The sequence below is a fragment of the Dryas octopetala genome, chromosome 7 (genome assembly GCF_963921425.1).
Source record: "Dryas octopetala chromosome 7, drDryOcto1.1, whole genome shotgun sequence".
Classification (NCBI taxonomy): Eukaryota; Viridiplantae; Streptophyta; class Magnoliopsida; order Rosales; family Rosaceae; genus Dryas; species Dryas octopetala.
In genome coordinates this window covers 734,413-747,211 of record NC_141372.1, presented here as the reverse complement: position 1 = coordinate 747,211, position 12,799 = coordinate 734,413, and the positions used below count along the sequence as shown (strand labels likewise).

At 38.5% G+C, this 12,799-nt stretch overlaps 3 protein-coding genes and 1 pseudogene across 9 annotated transcripts; 1 reads left to right on the top strand and 3 right to left on the bottom strand.

Annotated features, from left to right (window-relative positions):
• Positions 1–805: 805 nt before the first annotated feature.
• LOC147278099 (SNARE-like superfamily protein) lies at positions 806–2,867 on the top strand. Its single transcript, XM_086250522.1, has 6 exons — positions 806–985; positions 1,097–1,195; positions 1,300–1,350; positions 1,506–1,679; positions 2,167–2,226; positions 2,575–2,867. Exons 1-6 carry the CDS (start codon positions 983–985, stop codon positions 2,614–2,616), a joined length of 429 nt encoding a protein of 142 aa, XP_086106648.1. The 5' UTR covers positions 806–982; the 3' UTR covers positions 2,617–2,867.
• A 964-nt stretch (positions 2,868–3,831) lies between these two features.
• LOC147278098 (uncharacterized) lies at positions 3,832–9,019 on the bottom strand. 6 transcript variants are annotated; one of them, XM_086251636.1, is made up of 13 exons: positions 8,309–9,019; positions 7,917–8,095; positions 7,754–7,811; positions 7,181–7,305; positions 6,878–7,088; positions 6,485–6,782; positions 6,300–6,369; positions 6,162–6,222; positions 5,966–6,029; positions 5,785–5,878; positions 5,303–5,653; positions 5,019–5,231; positions 3,832–4,674 (listed from the first exon to the last, which is right to left on the bottom strand). In XM_086251636.1, the coding sequence occupies exons 1-13, from the start codon at positions 8,385–8,387 to the stop codon at positions 4,207–4,209; spliced, it is 2,271 nt and encodes a 756-aa protein (XP_086107762.1). In that variant the 5' UTR covers positions 8,388–9,019; the 3' UTR covers positions 3,832–4,206. The 6 variants fall into 6 exon arrangements, with proteins under 6 accessions (XP_086107762.1, XP_086107764.1, XP_086107760.1 ...); XM_086251638.1 differs by having other exon boundaries at positions 5,785–5,869; XM_086251634.1 differs by having other exon boundaries at positions 5,966–6,035; positions 8,309–9,014.
• A 1,025-nt stretch (positions 9,020–10,044) lies between these two features.
• LOC147278097 (gibberellin-regulated protein 11-like) lies at positions 10,045–11,777 on the bottom strand (annotated as a pseudogene). Its single transcript, XR_015123241.1, has 3 exons — positions 10,556–11,777; positions 10,409–10,451; positions 10,045–10,345 (listed from the first exon to the last, which is right to left on the bottom strand). The product of XR_015123241.1 is annotated as a gibberellin-regulated protein 11-like (transcript).
• A 139-nt stretch (positions 11,778–11,916) lies between these two features.
• LOC147278096 (gibberellin-regulated protein 1-like) lies at positions 11,917–12,799 on the bottom strand. The gene is made up of 3 exons (XM_086249686.1): positions 12,588–12,799; positions 12,463–12,505; positions 11,917–12,378 (listed from the first exon to the last, which is right to left on the bottom strand). Exons 1-3 carry the CDS (start codon positions 12,696–12,698, stop codon positions 12,197–12,199), a joined length of 336 nt encoding a protein of 111 aa, XP_086105812.1. The 5' UTR covers positions 12,699–12,799; the 3' UTR covers positions 11,917–12,196.

Sequence of the window (12,799 nt, the reverse complement as noted above, 5' to 3'; positions counted from 1 at the left end):
CCCAGTCCCAGCCCTCCCCGCCCTGCCCCCACCCAGCCCCATCCCCTTCCCTTCCTGGCCCCACCCAGCCCTCCCCCAGCCATCCTCCCCCCTCCCCCCTCACCCCCCTTACCCAACCCCAACCCAGCCCCCTCACCCCTTACCCAAACCCCCGACCATCCCCCTGCCCATTTCCCCCAAAATTTTTTTTAAAATTTTTTAATTTTAATTATTTTAAAAAAATTTTGTATTCAAGACGGGGGACGAGGCTGGGGGTGCGACGGGGTAGAGAGGAGGGGATGGCTGAGATGGCTGGGTGGGGGCGGGGAGGGGAGGGGATGGCTGGGGGGGGGGGAGGAGGGAAAAAAATTAAAAATTAAAAGTTTTAATTTTTTTAAGAATTTGTTTATTTAAAAGTTTTTAAAAATATTATTATTTTTTAAATGTGGGTAAAAAGACGAAAATACCCCTGCCACGTCAGCATATAACGGTTATTTAACAGAAAAACTAACGGAGGTACTATTTTGACACAAAATGAAAGTTGAGGTATTTTTTGTCAAATTTTTAAAGTTGAGGTACTAAATTGAAAATCAGTGTATAATTGAGGTACTAAAATATAATTTGCTCTAGATTATAAATGTCCTCTCCTAATTAGCTTCTAATCTTCTATTCATCCCTGACAAAAAAAAAAAAAGTCCTCTCCTAACACTTATTGCTTTGCCCGGGACGCGTGGAAGTGTTGTTGTAGTCAAAGTCAAGAGTTCAAATTAGCCGTCGGATGTATGAGTTGGCGTTGACCAATGCATCAACGGAGACAAGTCTCCTCGACCAAGTTAGCATACTGTTTATCGACCTGCATGACTAGTACGCTAGTAACGCTCAACTGTCTCTCTCTCTTTCCCTTACCCGCGGCTCACTGGCACTACGAAACGACATCGCAAAAGGAAAATCAACGTTCGAAGTTTTGGGTGTAAATTTCTCTTTGAATCTTCTTCCTTCAACAATGGTACTCCTCCGATAACCCTGAACACTTTTTCATTTGATTATTGATTTGGATGATTAGTCTTTGATTTCCAGCTCTGACCATGGTCGTCAATCTTTCATTTCCATGTGGCAGATCCGATTCATTCTGTTACAGAATCGGCAGGGAAAGACCCGTTTGGCCAAGTACTACGTTCCTCTTGAGGATTCCGAGAAGCACAAGGTCGAATACGAGGTCTGTTGTTCCACCTAATTGCGGTCTTATTTTCTTTGATTTTTGTAATTTTTAATTTTATGTTGTGCAACAAAGTTTAGACTTTTATGGGTTTTTGAATTCAGGTTCATCGTTTGGTGGTCAACAGAGATCCCAAGTTCACAAATTTCGTTGAGGTTGTAATTTCTTTTGTTTTGCAAATTCATTTACATGTGTTTTTCTTTTTCATTACTCTAAACCAAGAATTTAAAGAGCTGTAAGTTGTATGCAAATGCAACCCTAGTTCTTAAAGGACTTGTTGTTAGCTGATTATTGTAGCATGATCTTGCAGTTCCGTACACACAAGGTTATCTACAGGAGATATGCTGGGCTATTTTTCTCACTGTGTGTTGATATAACTGATAATGAGTTGGCATACTTGGAATGCATTCATCTTTTCGTGGAGATTTTGGACCACTTTTTCAGCAACGTTTGCGAGCTCGATTTGGTCTTTAACTTCCACAAGGTCCGTTGCTTATTATCACTTTACTTTCATTTACCACCCTGAAGTGAACCCCTCTTATGTGATTGATCCTTTTGTGTTTAGTTACTGAGTTAATAGCACTCACCCACCTAATTCTATTCACCAAACTTACCTTGGTTAGCCGTGGCCATTTATGGGATCATGTAGTGATTCTAGTGAAAAGAGTGGAGCAAGGGTAGTTTACATGTGAAAACAATGAATTGGCATTCTTTGGTAGTGGGCATTGCTATTAGATTCTGTTAGATTTTCAACGAAAACAATAAAGAGTGTATTTTGAATGTACATATATTTCTTGGAATGCTTGGTAACATTCTTTGTTTTCTCCACTCTACCTTACAATTTGTTATGTTCTGTTAGTGTTGTAAGCTTATTAATTTCTTTTCCACTCCCTGTGGTGGAGGGGTTAGGATCATTGTAGTATCTTGTTTGTTATTACTGATTTTTTTTTTTCATTTACTTTTTATGGAAGGTATATCTGATACTTGATGAATTCATTCTTGCTGGAGAGCTCCAAGAAACAAGCAAGAAGGTGAGAATACTTCTGCTTCTGATGCTTTAGATAGGCAGGCAACACAAACCTCGGTTTGTGTTGTTATGTTATGAATGTGATATATGGTTTAAGTGGTACCATCACCATAACTATTCTTATTGTTCTTTCCTGGCTTTCTCTTGTCTTGTTCTCAATAGGACAATTTTCACTCTTGTTATATACAAACATTGGCTGGGCCACTCTTTGAAGTATTTATTCATATTAGTTCATTTGTGATATAATCATTGACCTCTTTGAAGGTCTGCATTTGGTATGCGATTATTTGCAATACAAGTGCTTGATATCAAAGAATCTGGTTTCATGACACTTTTGTGTTGTAACTTGCAGGCAATAATCGAGAGAATGGGGGAACTGGAAAAACTGGAGTGAAAGCTTTCCTGTGGTGACAATTTTTTAGGATTGAACATGGTTCTCTGTGTCTGCTGATTGTTTCAGTTGATTTGTGTACCACCATTTGTTGTGTCTTCTACTTGTGTAATAAAAAGTTAATTGAACTATTAGATTTTCCTTCTTTTCATATCCCCTTTGTACCCGGCTTTTCCTCATTTTGCCATTTGTGTTTCAAATACATATTCATATATTGAAGGAATATACACGACCGAGGGTGCTTGTTTTACCTATTTTTGGTCTGTAAGGGTTCTGTTCAGGTTGAGTACTGCAATTTTTTCAGTTTTTATGCTTCTAGGCGGGTAATTTTTTTAAATTTCATGGGACAATGGAATTACTTCCCGAGGTGTTTGAATTTTAAAAAGTATGCCCATTGACTCGAGTTATAAGCAGCCTATACTCTGGGTGATTGTTGAAAACTAATCAGGTATTGGAGAGTAACTACCAAATTTACAATGCACTGTTGAAAACTAATGAGAAGATTAATAAAGTATGCTTATGTTTTTGGATAACTTCAAATCAAAGCAAGGGCTTGTTAGGGCCATCTCATTACAAAAATCCTTGTAAGCCATCACTGTAAATGAATGTCAAGACGCCAAATAGTAGAAAGAACAGCGCCAAATTTTAGTTCCAAGTACCAAACTGTACCTTGGAAATGGGTGTATCACCCATTCTTTGAATTGTGTTGGCTTTGCAAAACTCCAAGCCATTTTTGAGACGCAAGCTGAGTTCGTTCACTCCCACATATTACTAGAAAGTAAAAAACAAGAATTCTAGTGACAGTCGACAAGATTAAATGTTTTAAAAATTTCTTTGCCTGCGCCTAACATTCCAAAATATTTCCAAAGAAGATAAAAAGGCTTCAATCAGACACCCAACAAAAGAAAAGGCAAAGGCGTTGCCTCATCTTTATGTTTTATTCTGTTCACTAATGTGATCTGCCAAGCAATTCAAGCCCCTTGAAAGGACACACACAGCTATTCAAGGCCTTTTCGCTGAACAAATGCCTAAAACCCCACTTAAGAAGCTTTAGAGTGGAGACCCACAACACATGCTGGATCTTATTCTTTTGACCTTTTTCCTTTTTTACTTGCTACAAAGCGGGTGAAAGTTTCAAAAGGAATATTTTGTACATGGAGTAGTATATCACTCAGGCAGGATTCAGAATGAGTACTTTGTAAGGTAGAGCACAGGGAATATCAAATTAACCTTTCTATTACCTTCTTTGTAAAAAATTAACATCGTACTTTAAATATCTACTACAAAATGTTGTTGCCAACGATCATCCCCTTACAGCTGAACAAACAGAGCAAGTAGTCTCTAGGATTATTTTTCCTACCTTCCGAATCCATGCATGCCCCAGCTAATGAAGCCATGGCCCAAATGCAGGGTGACCAGTTAAACCTTAAACCATGTACATTCCTTATTAAGTCACGACAAAGTGAAGCTACTTGCAAGTCCCACGTACGTCTCAACTCTCAAGTCTGAACAGAAGAAAGAATGAAATAATGTACTAACCAGCAACTTTCCAGTAAAACAGCTCTAGTCTTCGTCTTGGCCCATCATCTCTCATCAGAGGCGCTCGTTGCAGAGTAACTGCAAAGGCAGTGCACTCCCAGCAAGGAACCCGCCACTAGACTCCTCATACGCAGAAGGCAGATGGTGGTCTTGTCGTTTTACCCTGCCAGTGCCAGGGGGACAAGATGAAGTAACGGCCATTAGTTGCTGCTGTTGTTGAGATAGTGAAGTATACTTGGGACCAACTAGTTCAAGTGTTGAAGGGGAAGGAGAGATAAGGGCTTGAGGACATGGTATTAGCGAAGAAGCCTCCTGCCTTCCATTTTGCCAGCCTGGAAAGTGAACCGCGGCCGCAGTCCCCGCTGGCCTGTACTGAGTAGCCAACTGAGCTGCCCAAAGCCTTTGCTGCTGCTGCTGTAGCTGTAGCTGTTGCTGTTGAGGTTGTTGCTTTGTCAAGGCTGTGGCACTTGCTTGAGGACCACAAAATGGGTTCACATGATATCGAGGTAGCTGCAGCTGGGCCTACAATTGAGTATTATTTCAAATTTTAGTACTTTATAAACTAAATTATTTATGAATAACATTACAATAAATAACTAGACAATTATCGATTCTATCATTTTATTAATAATTAAAAGAAAAGCTGCTTAATTAGCGTTGAAGATGATAGACAATTGTAAGCTACAGAGGAACATTGGAATGCACAACTGTCCTATTAGCTCACTATCCATTCAGAAACGGCATTGTCATTTGCCCTCTCAAGCTACCGTTGCATACATTGGATTTAATCCTGGTTCTATCAAATGCATCAAAGCTTTACAGCAGAATTGAAATATGAAAAGAAGAGAAAAGGAAGACTAAAGTACCTGCTGTGCCCCTGAAAGATTGTCAGGGCAAGCAGAAGAGTTGTAGCGCGACTGGGGGAAAGAGAAAGGAATGATTGGGTGATGCTGCACAAGAGAATGGAGATAAGGAACTTGGGGTTGTGACGATGGCTCCATCCCGTTTCTAGCTCTACTGAAGCTATCTTTAGTTTCCAAGCCACTACGTCCAGCTGACAATGACAGGAAATCAAAATTCTGCAAGAAACACAAGACTGGTCAGAACATCATGAGAGAGAAAACCAATAGCAACTACAATATACGCTTACCTGCTTTGCTGTAGTGTATACCGCAGATGCCATAGAAGACTGTAGCTGATCTTGATGGAGCTTCTTCTGCTGAAGAGTACTGTTCTTTGCTTCATTACAATTTATTTCAGCAGTAGAAATACCTATGCTACTAGCAGAAACAACCCCATTTAAACTATTTTTCACTTTCGTATAGATACTAACTCCCAAAAGAGCCCCTTGTTTGGATCCTTCATGTGGTCTCAATTGATTAGGCTGTAGCCGTAACTTATCTTTGCTCTCAGACATTTGTAAAGCCTGAATCAGATGACTTATGTACACATGAGCTGCACACTTCTTAAATGACCTTCTACTGATGGCAACACTAGTAACCTGTACAGTTGATAGTAACCTCAATCAGAAGCTTGACATAGTATACAGACATTTGTGCAGAAATAGGTAGCACATATTGAGAGGTTGTTAAATATAGCTGATATCATCAACAAATTAAAAGTCCATTTCACCTTTGCAAATGAATCATTTAGGACTGAGACTCTAGAGGCAGACAAGGCAGCATCCATCCAAGCCGGAATTTTAGTAGCAGGGGACCTAAAATAGCTATAAACATGAGCAATGAGAAAAACACAGATGAATGGAAACTTATCCAGAAAGGTCTACACAATTAAAAGAAAAGAAGAAAATTACAGTGATGATGGACTATCATTCCTAGCATCATGTGAGACATTTGAAGACAAGCCAGGCCACAATACTGGACCTTCCAATGAAAGAACCAAAGATCAGGTCATCTTCAAGAAATTGGTATGAAATACAATATAAGAACACTGCTTTTCATGACCAAAGTGAAAATTATATTGAAGATCTCAGCAAGCAAGAATTATACCATTTTTCTTGGACTCCTGGACCATATCATGCAGTTCAACTTGACTCCCAATGGTCGTGCCCTGAAAGGCAATCAAATCTTAAAATAAGATCACTGAATGAACATTTGACTTACACATGTTGAGTTATGCTTGCTTACCAGCTCCAATGCAATTTCTGGTTTTCTCCCAGAAATTGAGGTCTCCTGTTGCACAGGCTGCTTTAACCTGCTGGATGATTTGAAAATGATAAGGGTTAAAAGAGAAATGAAAATAAGCACATCCATAACACACTGAAACAGAATAGAAGAAAGACAGAAGCTGGAATTAATTGCAAAATACCCACCCACTATCCAGGCTTAGCTCAGATGGAACGCCAAAGTTGACTGCATTGCCAATAGGCTTTTCATTGCATTGTTCAACTTTAGCTGGCAAGGACAAAACATTTGGATTCAATTGAGGAACAGAATTATCTGAGTCTATACAGAACTTCGTACTGTTGGTCAATTCAGGCTGATGTTGAGTACTGGGTTTGTTCAAAGAATCAACTTTATCAGTTTCTTTAGCTAATCCTCCAACACCGGATGGACCAGCAGCCTTGGTATCTCCCAAGGGGCAGAATGAACCCAATTTGTCTTTTCCAACTGCAGTATCCAAAACGACCATATAAATTAACAGTCTGTCACAATGGGAGAATTATAAAGGATAAGATGTGTGAGCAGAGAATAATGAAACAAACATTCAAGTGCAGGCGTCGGATGCTCCTTTGACTCTGGCAAAGCTGAAGGATTTGCATCTAAAGATTCAGAGTCTAATTTACTATTATCATTTGCTTCACTGTTGGGGAACAATCCAGCCAAGGCATACAAGGTCTCCACAACTTCTTCCTCATCTTTTGTGATAGTCCCAGAAGCAGTTTCTCTCTGGGACCTATCTGAGTTTCCTTGTTTCTTCATAAGTAATTCCAAGTATATGTATCAAAGTGCTGAACAGAAAAGGCAAACATAAAGTAAATGTTGAAGTAGCAGAAGGAGATGGATACCAAGCATGGTCTGGGTTTCTTTACACCATCCCTTTTGGGGGATTCGATGACACTCATTGTATGGTTCAGCTTCTTTGAATTTGGCAAAGATGGAGATAGAGATTCACGACTGCGCTTCTTCATTGCTGCGTGTAAAAACAATTTTAAAAGGCACAGGACATTAATACAATAAAATATATCAAGAAATTGGTTTTTTAACACCCTATAATCCAAAAGCGTCAGAATCATTGAAAGTTATTAAAGCATCTCTTTTGGAAAAGTGAACAACAGAACACAAAGAGGCAAAAACGCAAACCAATATAATAAAATCCAAAAGTATAATTGCACCATGAAACTGGCAGCACCATATTAAATTGAATTAAAGCCTTTAAAGGTGGGGGGCAAAAAATTGGCTGAACCTTGCGTCCCGAAAAAGAAAGAAAAAGCAAAAGCTTCAGTTTTGCTTAATTTCTAATCCAGAATTAAAACAAAGCGAAAATAACCCAAAAAAGGAAAATTCGAGCCATGAGCATTGAATTTGAAAACAACCATAAAAAGACAAAATTTTCCATATATAATTCAAAACCCAAATACCTGACCGCAGCTTCCGGGGAACAGAGGCATGATCAACGCCATTGCAGTCATCGAAAAACTGGAAAGAACAATTTAGAAAAGAAAAAGTTGAAAATTTAAACAAGGAACATAAATAAAATTGCATGAGCTGCTCTGATCAAAGATTGGCTTTACGGTAACCAACCTTTTTGGGAAGCTTAAATCTCTTACTGGGAAGCTCATCTTCTCTGTCAGACACATCACAACCCATTTCGAAGTCTTGGGAGCTCGAGCTCGCTTCTCTACCAAGAGCACTCAATTTTCTAAGCCTCTCCTTCTTCGATTTTTCCGAGAGCACAAAGTCCCCACCAACACCATCCAAACCTTCAAAACCACAAACGCATATAAATAACAACAACTACCCAAAGAAAGAAAGACTGGTGATAATTATAAGGGGACACGCATTATCTGCAAGGCTCTTATCAGAAACCAAACAAGAGTACACAGATAACGACAAGTACCATAAGAGGTTTTTGTTTTCTTTGCTGAGAAAAATCCAAAAAGAAAAAATCGGTGAGAGTTTTGGATTATAATTACAAGAGAAGAGCTTGTGTCCAGAAGATTGCTTAAACCGAGTGGTTCCACGTCTCACGTCTCGCGATGATTGCTTGTTCATTTGTAAATGGTACTAATTAACATCTGGAATTTTGCAAAGGAGCTCAAGAAACGCCTCCAAAAGTTGAACCCAGATCCTTGTTTCTGCAATTGAGCTCTCTTCAATCACAGAGTAAGCAAAATACCAGGTCAGAAAAATGAAATACAAGAGAGCCCAGATGCTGGATAATGAGGCAAAGGTGCTGATGAACAAAGTGAATGAGAACAACGTGTAGAGAGAGAGAGAGAGTTTTTTTTGGTTTTTGCTTTTTCTTTTTTGGGGTATAGTTACTCGGCAAAAAAGTCGCCGGAAAGAAAACCGAAAAAAGTGGGTTTGGGTTTTTATTTCCAAAGAAGGAGAAAAATCAATTTCGTTTCCAGATATCTCTCCGTTTCTGTGAGAGTGAGAGTTTAGAGCTCTATCTCTCTCTCTGTCTCTGCGTGATCGGATTCTGGGAGAGAAAGTTATAGGCAGAGAGAAAGAGAGAAGAAGAAGAAGACAAAAGCAAAAGCTACCAAAGCGATAGATGTAAAAGGAAGAAAATTAGATGAAATGAAAGCAATAAAAGTAATTTGCTCCCTCGTGTCCAGAGAATCAGGTTCTGGGACCCTTGCTTTGCTCAAATAAAGCACACAAACTGTGAGTCTCTGTATCTCTCTGTGTGTGTATGTGAGAGAGATAGAGAGGAGAAATTGATGAAAATAAATGAAAATGAGGAAACGAATACATACGAAACTCAGAGTCACACAAGTCACAACGTAAAGAAGGGAAAAAGGCTCTCCGAGAGACACCCGTGAAATAATGCGGAGTAGATCGCATTCATTGAAATTTAAAGCAAAAACAATTAATGCTCGAATCTCGTAGAAACCAATTCACCAACAAACCCATTTTTCTAACCATCCATCTTTCCTTCAAATTCAACTATAAATTATCTCCCTCTCTCTTCCACTTCCAGCCTTCCAAAAAACTAAAAAAGAAATTTTTTTGAGGAATTAAGGAAGACATGAAGACAAGTATATATATATGCTGATATGCAATATACCTATCAAAGCATTGAAATTAAATCTGAAGCTAAGTCTGGGCCGCCATTGTTGAGTTTGAGGGTCGACGAAGGAAACAATGAAGCTTGAATTTTGGTAAACTGAATAAAATTTTATCAGAAAATCAAAGAACAACTCTCAGGCATGGCAACCAAGCTCAATGTAATATTGTCTGCGACTCATTAATTGGTGGAGAAGTTTTGCGAGTCACGAGGAAAGAAGGGGGAGAGAGTTGCTGACGTGGGCTGGGGTGGTGGCAACTCGGCGATTAATTGGTTGGTTGCCGGCGATTTTTTTTCATGGGATCGTAGACTCGTAGTCATACTGATACAATAATTTGATTCTCTGCAACTCGGGGTAGCAGAGAGTCATGTTTACTGCGTGACCCGTTGGAAATTACCAAGGCAACCCTCTATGACTTTCATATGAACATTGTGTCCTTGGAGTCCAATAGTACTAACTCCAAAAATGAAACGGTTGAGTCATGGCTCATGAGAAGTCAAGGCAACTGGTTGGGCCAATGGGCCTTGTAATGAGAAGTCGACTACCATTTGGCATTATAGACTTCATAGTCATTGGGCTTGATGTAACATAAAAATTATTTCATTGATCGATGCTGTAGTACATGAATACATGATTTTATTCTTGTAAATAAAATAAAATAAAAAGACTGGGAAAATTCAGGTGATTAGAACAAAGACAGAAATGATGGTGAAATTAATGGTGATGATAATAAATATAGGGTGCGTTTTATTAATTAAGGGCATTTGCGTTTGTGACCATGAGTGGTCATATTGGCGTAGCAAGGACAAAGTTCATAGCGACCGGAAGTGCCTGGTGGAACACAATTGCATCTATTACAGCATGTTCCGCATGCCTACTTGCACATCTTATGCCTTGACGATAACTGGCACCTCACATTACAAGCTCCCTCGCAATCTGCGTATTACATTAATCTCACTCATATATATAATTAATTAATTAATTGGATACGACTGATACCTATTTTTTCCCCAACAGGACTTCCAATCAAGGGTGTCATCACCTGAAACACGTATGTTTTACCATATTTGTACTGGATTAGTGAAGCTCTTAATACTATGCATATATGTTGATTAATCATTAATTAAATGGATTAAATTAGCTTACCGTTTCATCAGAATGAGCAAGTTGGAGAATGAGAAGAGAAACCAGAAGTTGAGCCATTAGAGCCTTGAACATTATACCTAAACCTTGAATTGAGGCTTAGTCTTAGACAAGTGTTAGAATTGGGATTTGGTGCGTTTACGGAGAGAAGTTGTGTAGTATTTATACACAAGGTCATAGCTAGCTAGAGTTACCTACGGGGAGGGCATTAATTCTCAAGTCACAGTGACACCACAAACACAAAGTCCTCCAATTAATGGACCAAGCTAGTAAGCTGTGTTTTCGTGCTGTCATGTAAATGTGATTTACATATTTTTGGTAATAATTACACACATGCACGTCTGAGAATTACTCAGCACTATCTGGAACTATCACTTGCATGTGTTGCTTACTGCTTAGTAATTAAATGGTCTTAGACTCTTAATTAGGTGGTGCTTTAGCAGAGCAGTTGTTAATTTTTGGCATGTATTGACTGTTGCATGCAAAACCAAATATATTCTCACTTTCAACCTATGAAAACCTTGAGATGCGAAAAATGAAATTGTGGTATTTAATGAGTTGATGAATGGACAGCTAATTTATGGTATCACCCTTTGCATGCATGAGCATCATTGACTATTGAGTAGAGTAAGTAGGGTATATATATATATAAATGCTCCTTGAGGTATACCTCAACTTATTTATGTTAAGGTATGACTTTGTTGGGGCTCACACGAGTCGTTTTGTGTCGATCCGAACCGTTCGCAAGGATCATCTTCATTGATAGATCATCCTTGCAAAAAATTAGCTAAATCGGAAATTATTTGCCTATCTAACTTTGATAAAACAAATGGACAGTTTCATCGAAAATATTTGATTCGTCCATTTATTTGATCAAAGTTAGATAGGCAAATGATTTTTAATTTGGCTAATTTTTTGCAACGATAATTTATCTATGGAGATGTAAAAATTGAACGGTTGGGATAAGAGTAAGATGTACAGACAAGACTCGAGTTGGGACTTAGTTGGACTGCTTTTTTATATTATTCTTAAAACAGGTGATTACTGAATACTGATTCCACAAATGACAAATCCTTGTACATAAAACCATTATAGGACTCCAAATTACTTGCGTTGTTGGGTCATCAATCTTAAGTTTCGAATGCATATTAACTTCAGAGTCAGACGTCTCGAAACTTTGGGCTTCAGCCTGTTTAGCAAACTGGGCTTTATTGGGCTCTTATGTTTGTGATCGGGTAAATGGATCAAGTTAGAAGAAGCAAGAATCAATTCAAATTAAGAACATCATCACAAACATGGCCCATGATGGTTTACATATCTCTTTTATCCTGAGCCCTGGCCACATATTTATTGAACCCAAAAAGAAAAACAGAAGTTCAACTTTATTGAAGCCGACATATCACATATACCTTAGCAAAAAAAAAAAAAAAAAACGCCAAGATATTATACATAAGAGGAAAACTGAGTCCACTACTATAATACAAGCATATTTGTGTAGTTTCTTTCTTATTTTGGTTGAAAGTAATTAAGGAGGTGAAAGAGGAAGGACTGTAGCCAGCATTAATTATACAAATTAGTGAAACTAATTATTCTTTTTATTTTAAAACATTTTACTTATTGATATGTGGTCTGAATTTGAAAGGTTTAAGGACACTTGCGTCTGCCACCGTGGGTGGTGAGGCTGGCGTAACAGGGGCAGGCCTCAAGGTTGCCGGCAGTACCAGGAGGAACACAGTTACAACGTTGGCAGCAAGTCCCGCATGCCCTCTTGCACAGCCGTGGCCTTGACGATAAACGACATCTCGCACCGCATGCTCCACCACAGTCTGTGTCGTTTGTAATTTAATTACATATATTAATTGGACAACTTAATTAATTAATATAACACCCAAAAAATTAAACACACGTACCTAATTTGTCAAGGAGAGACGTCTGTGCTACATTTTTGTTGACCTAGAATAATTGCAAAGCAATATTATGATCAAGAAATTTGATTTAAATACTAAAAAGTAGGGGAGAGAGCTTAATTAATTACCGTGGAGGTCCCATCAGCTTCAACAAGAGGATTGAAAACAAGAAGGGATGAAATGAGAAGTGAAGCAATGATCATCACCTTGGAGATATTCATATTCATACCCATCATCATGTCGACTCTACTGCTTAATTAATTAATTAAACAAACTTAATTGTTAATTAATTAACTTCTATTGGTTTGGTGGTCTCAAACCTGATTGAAACCTAATGAAA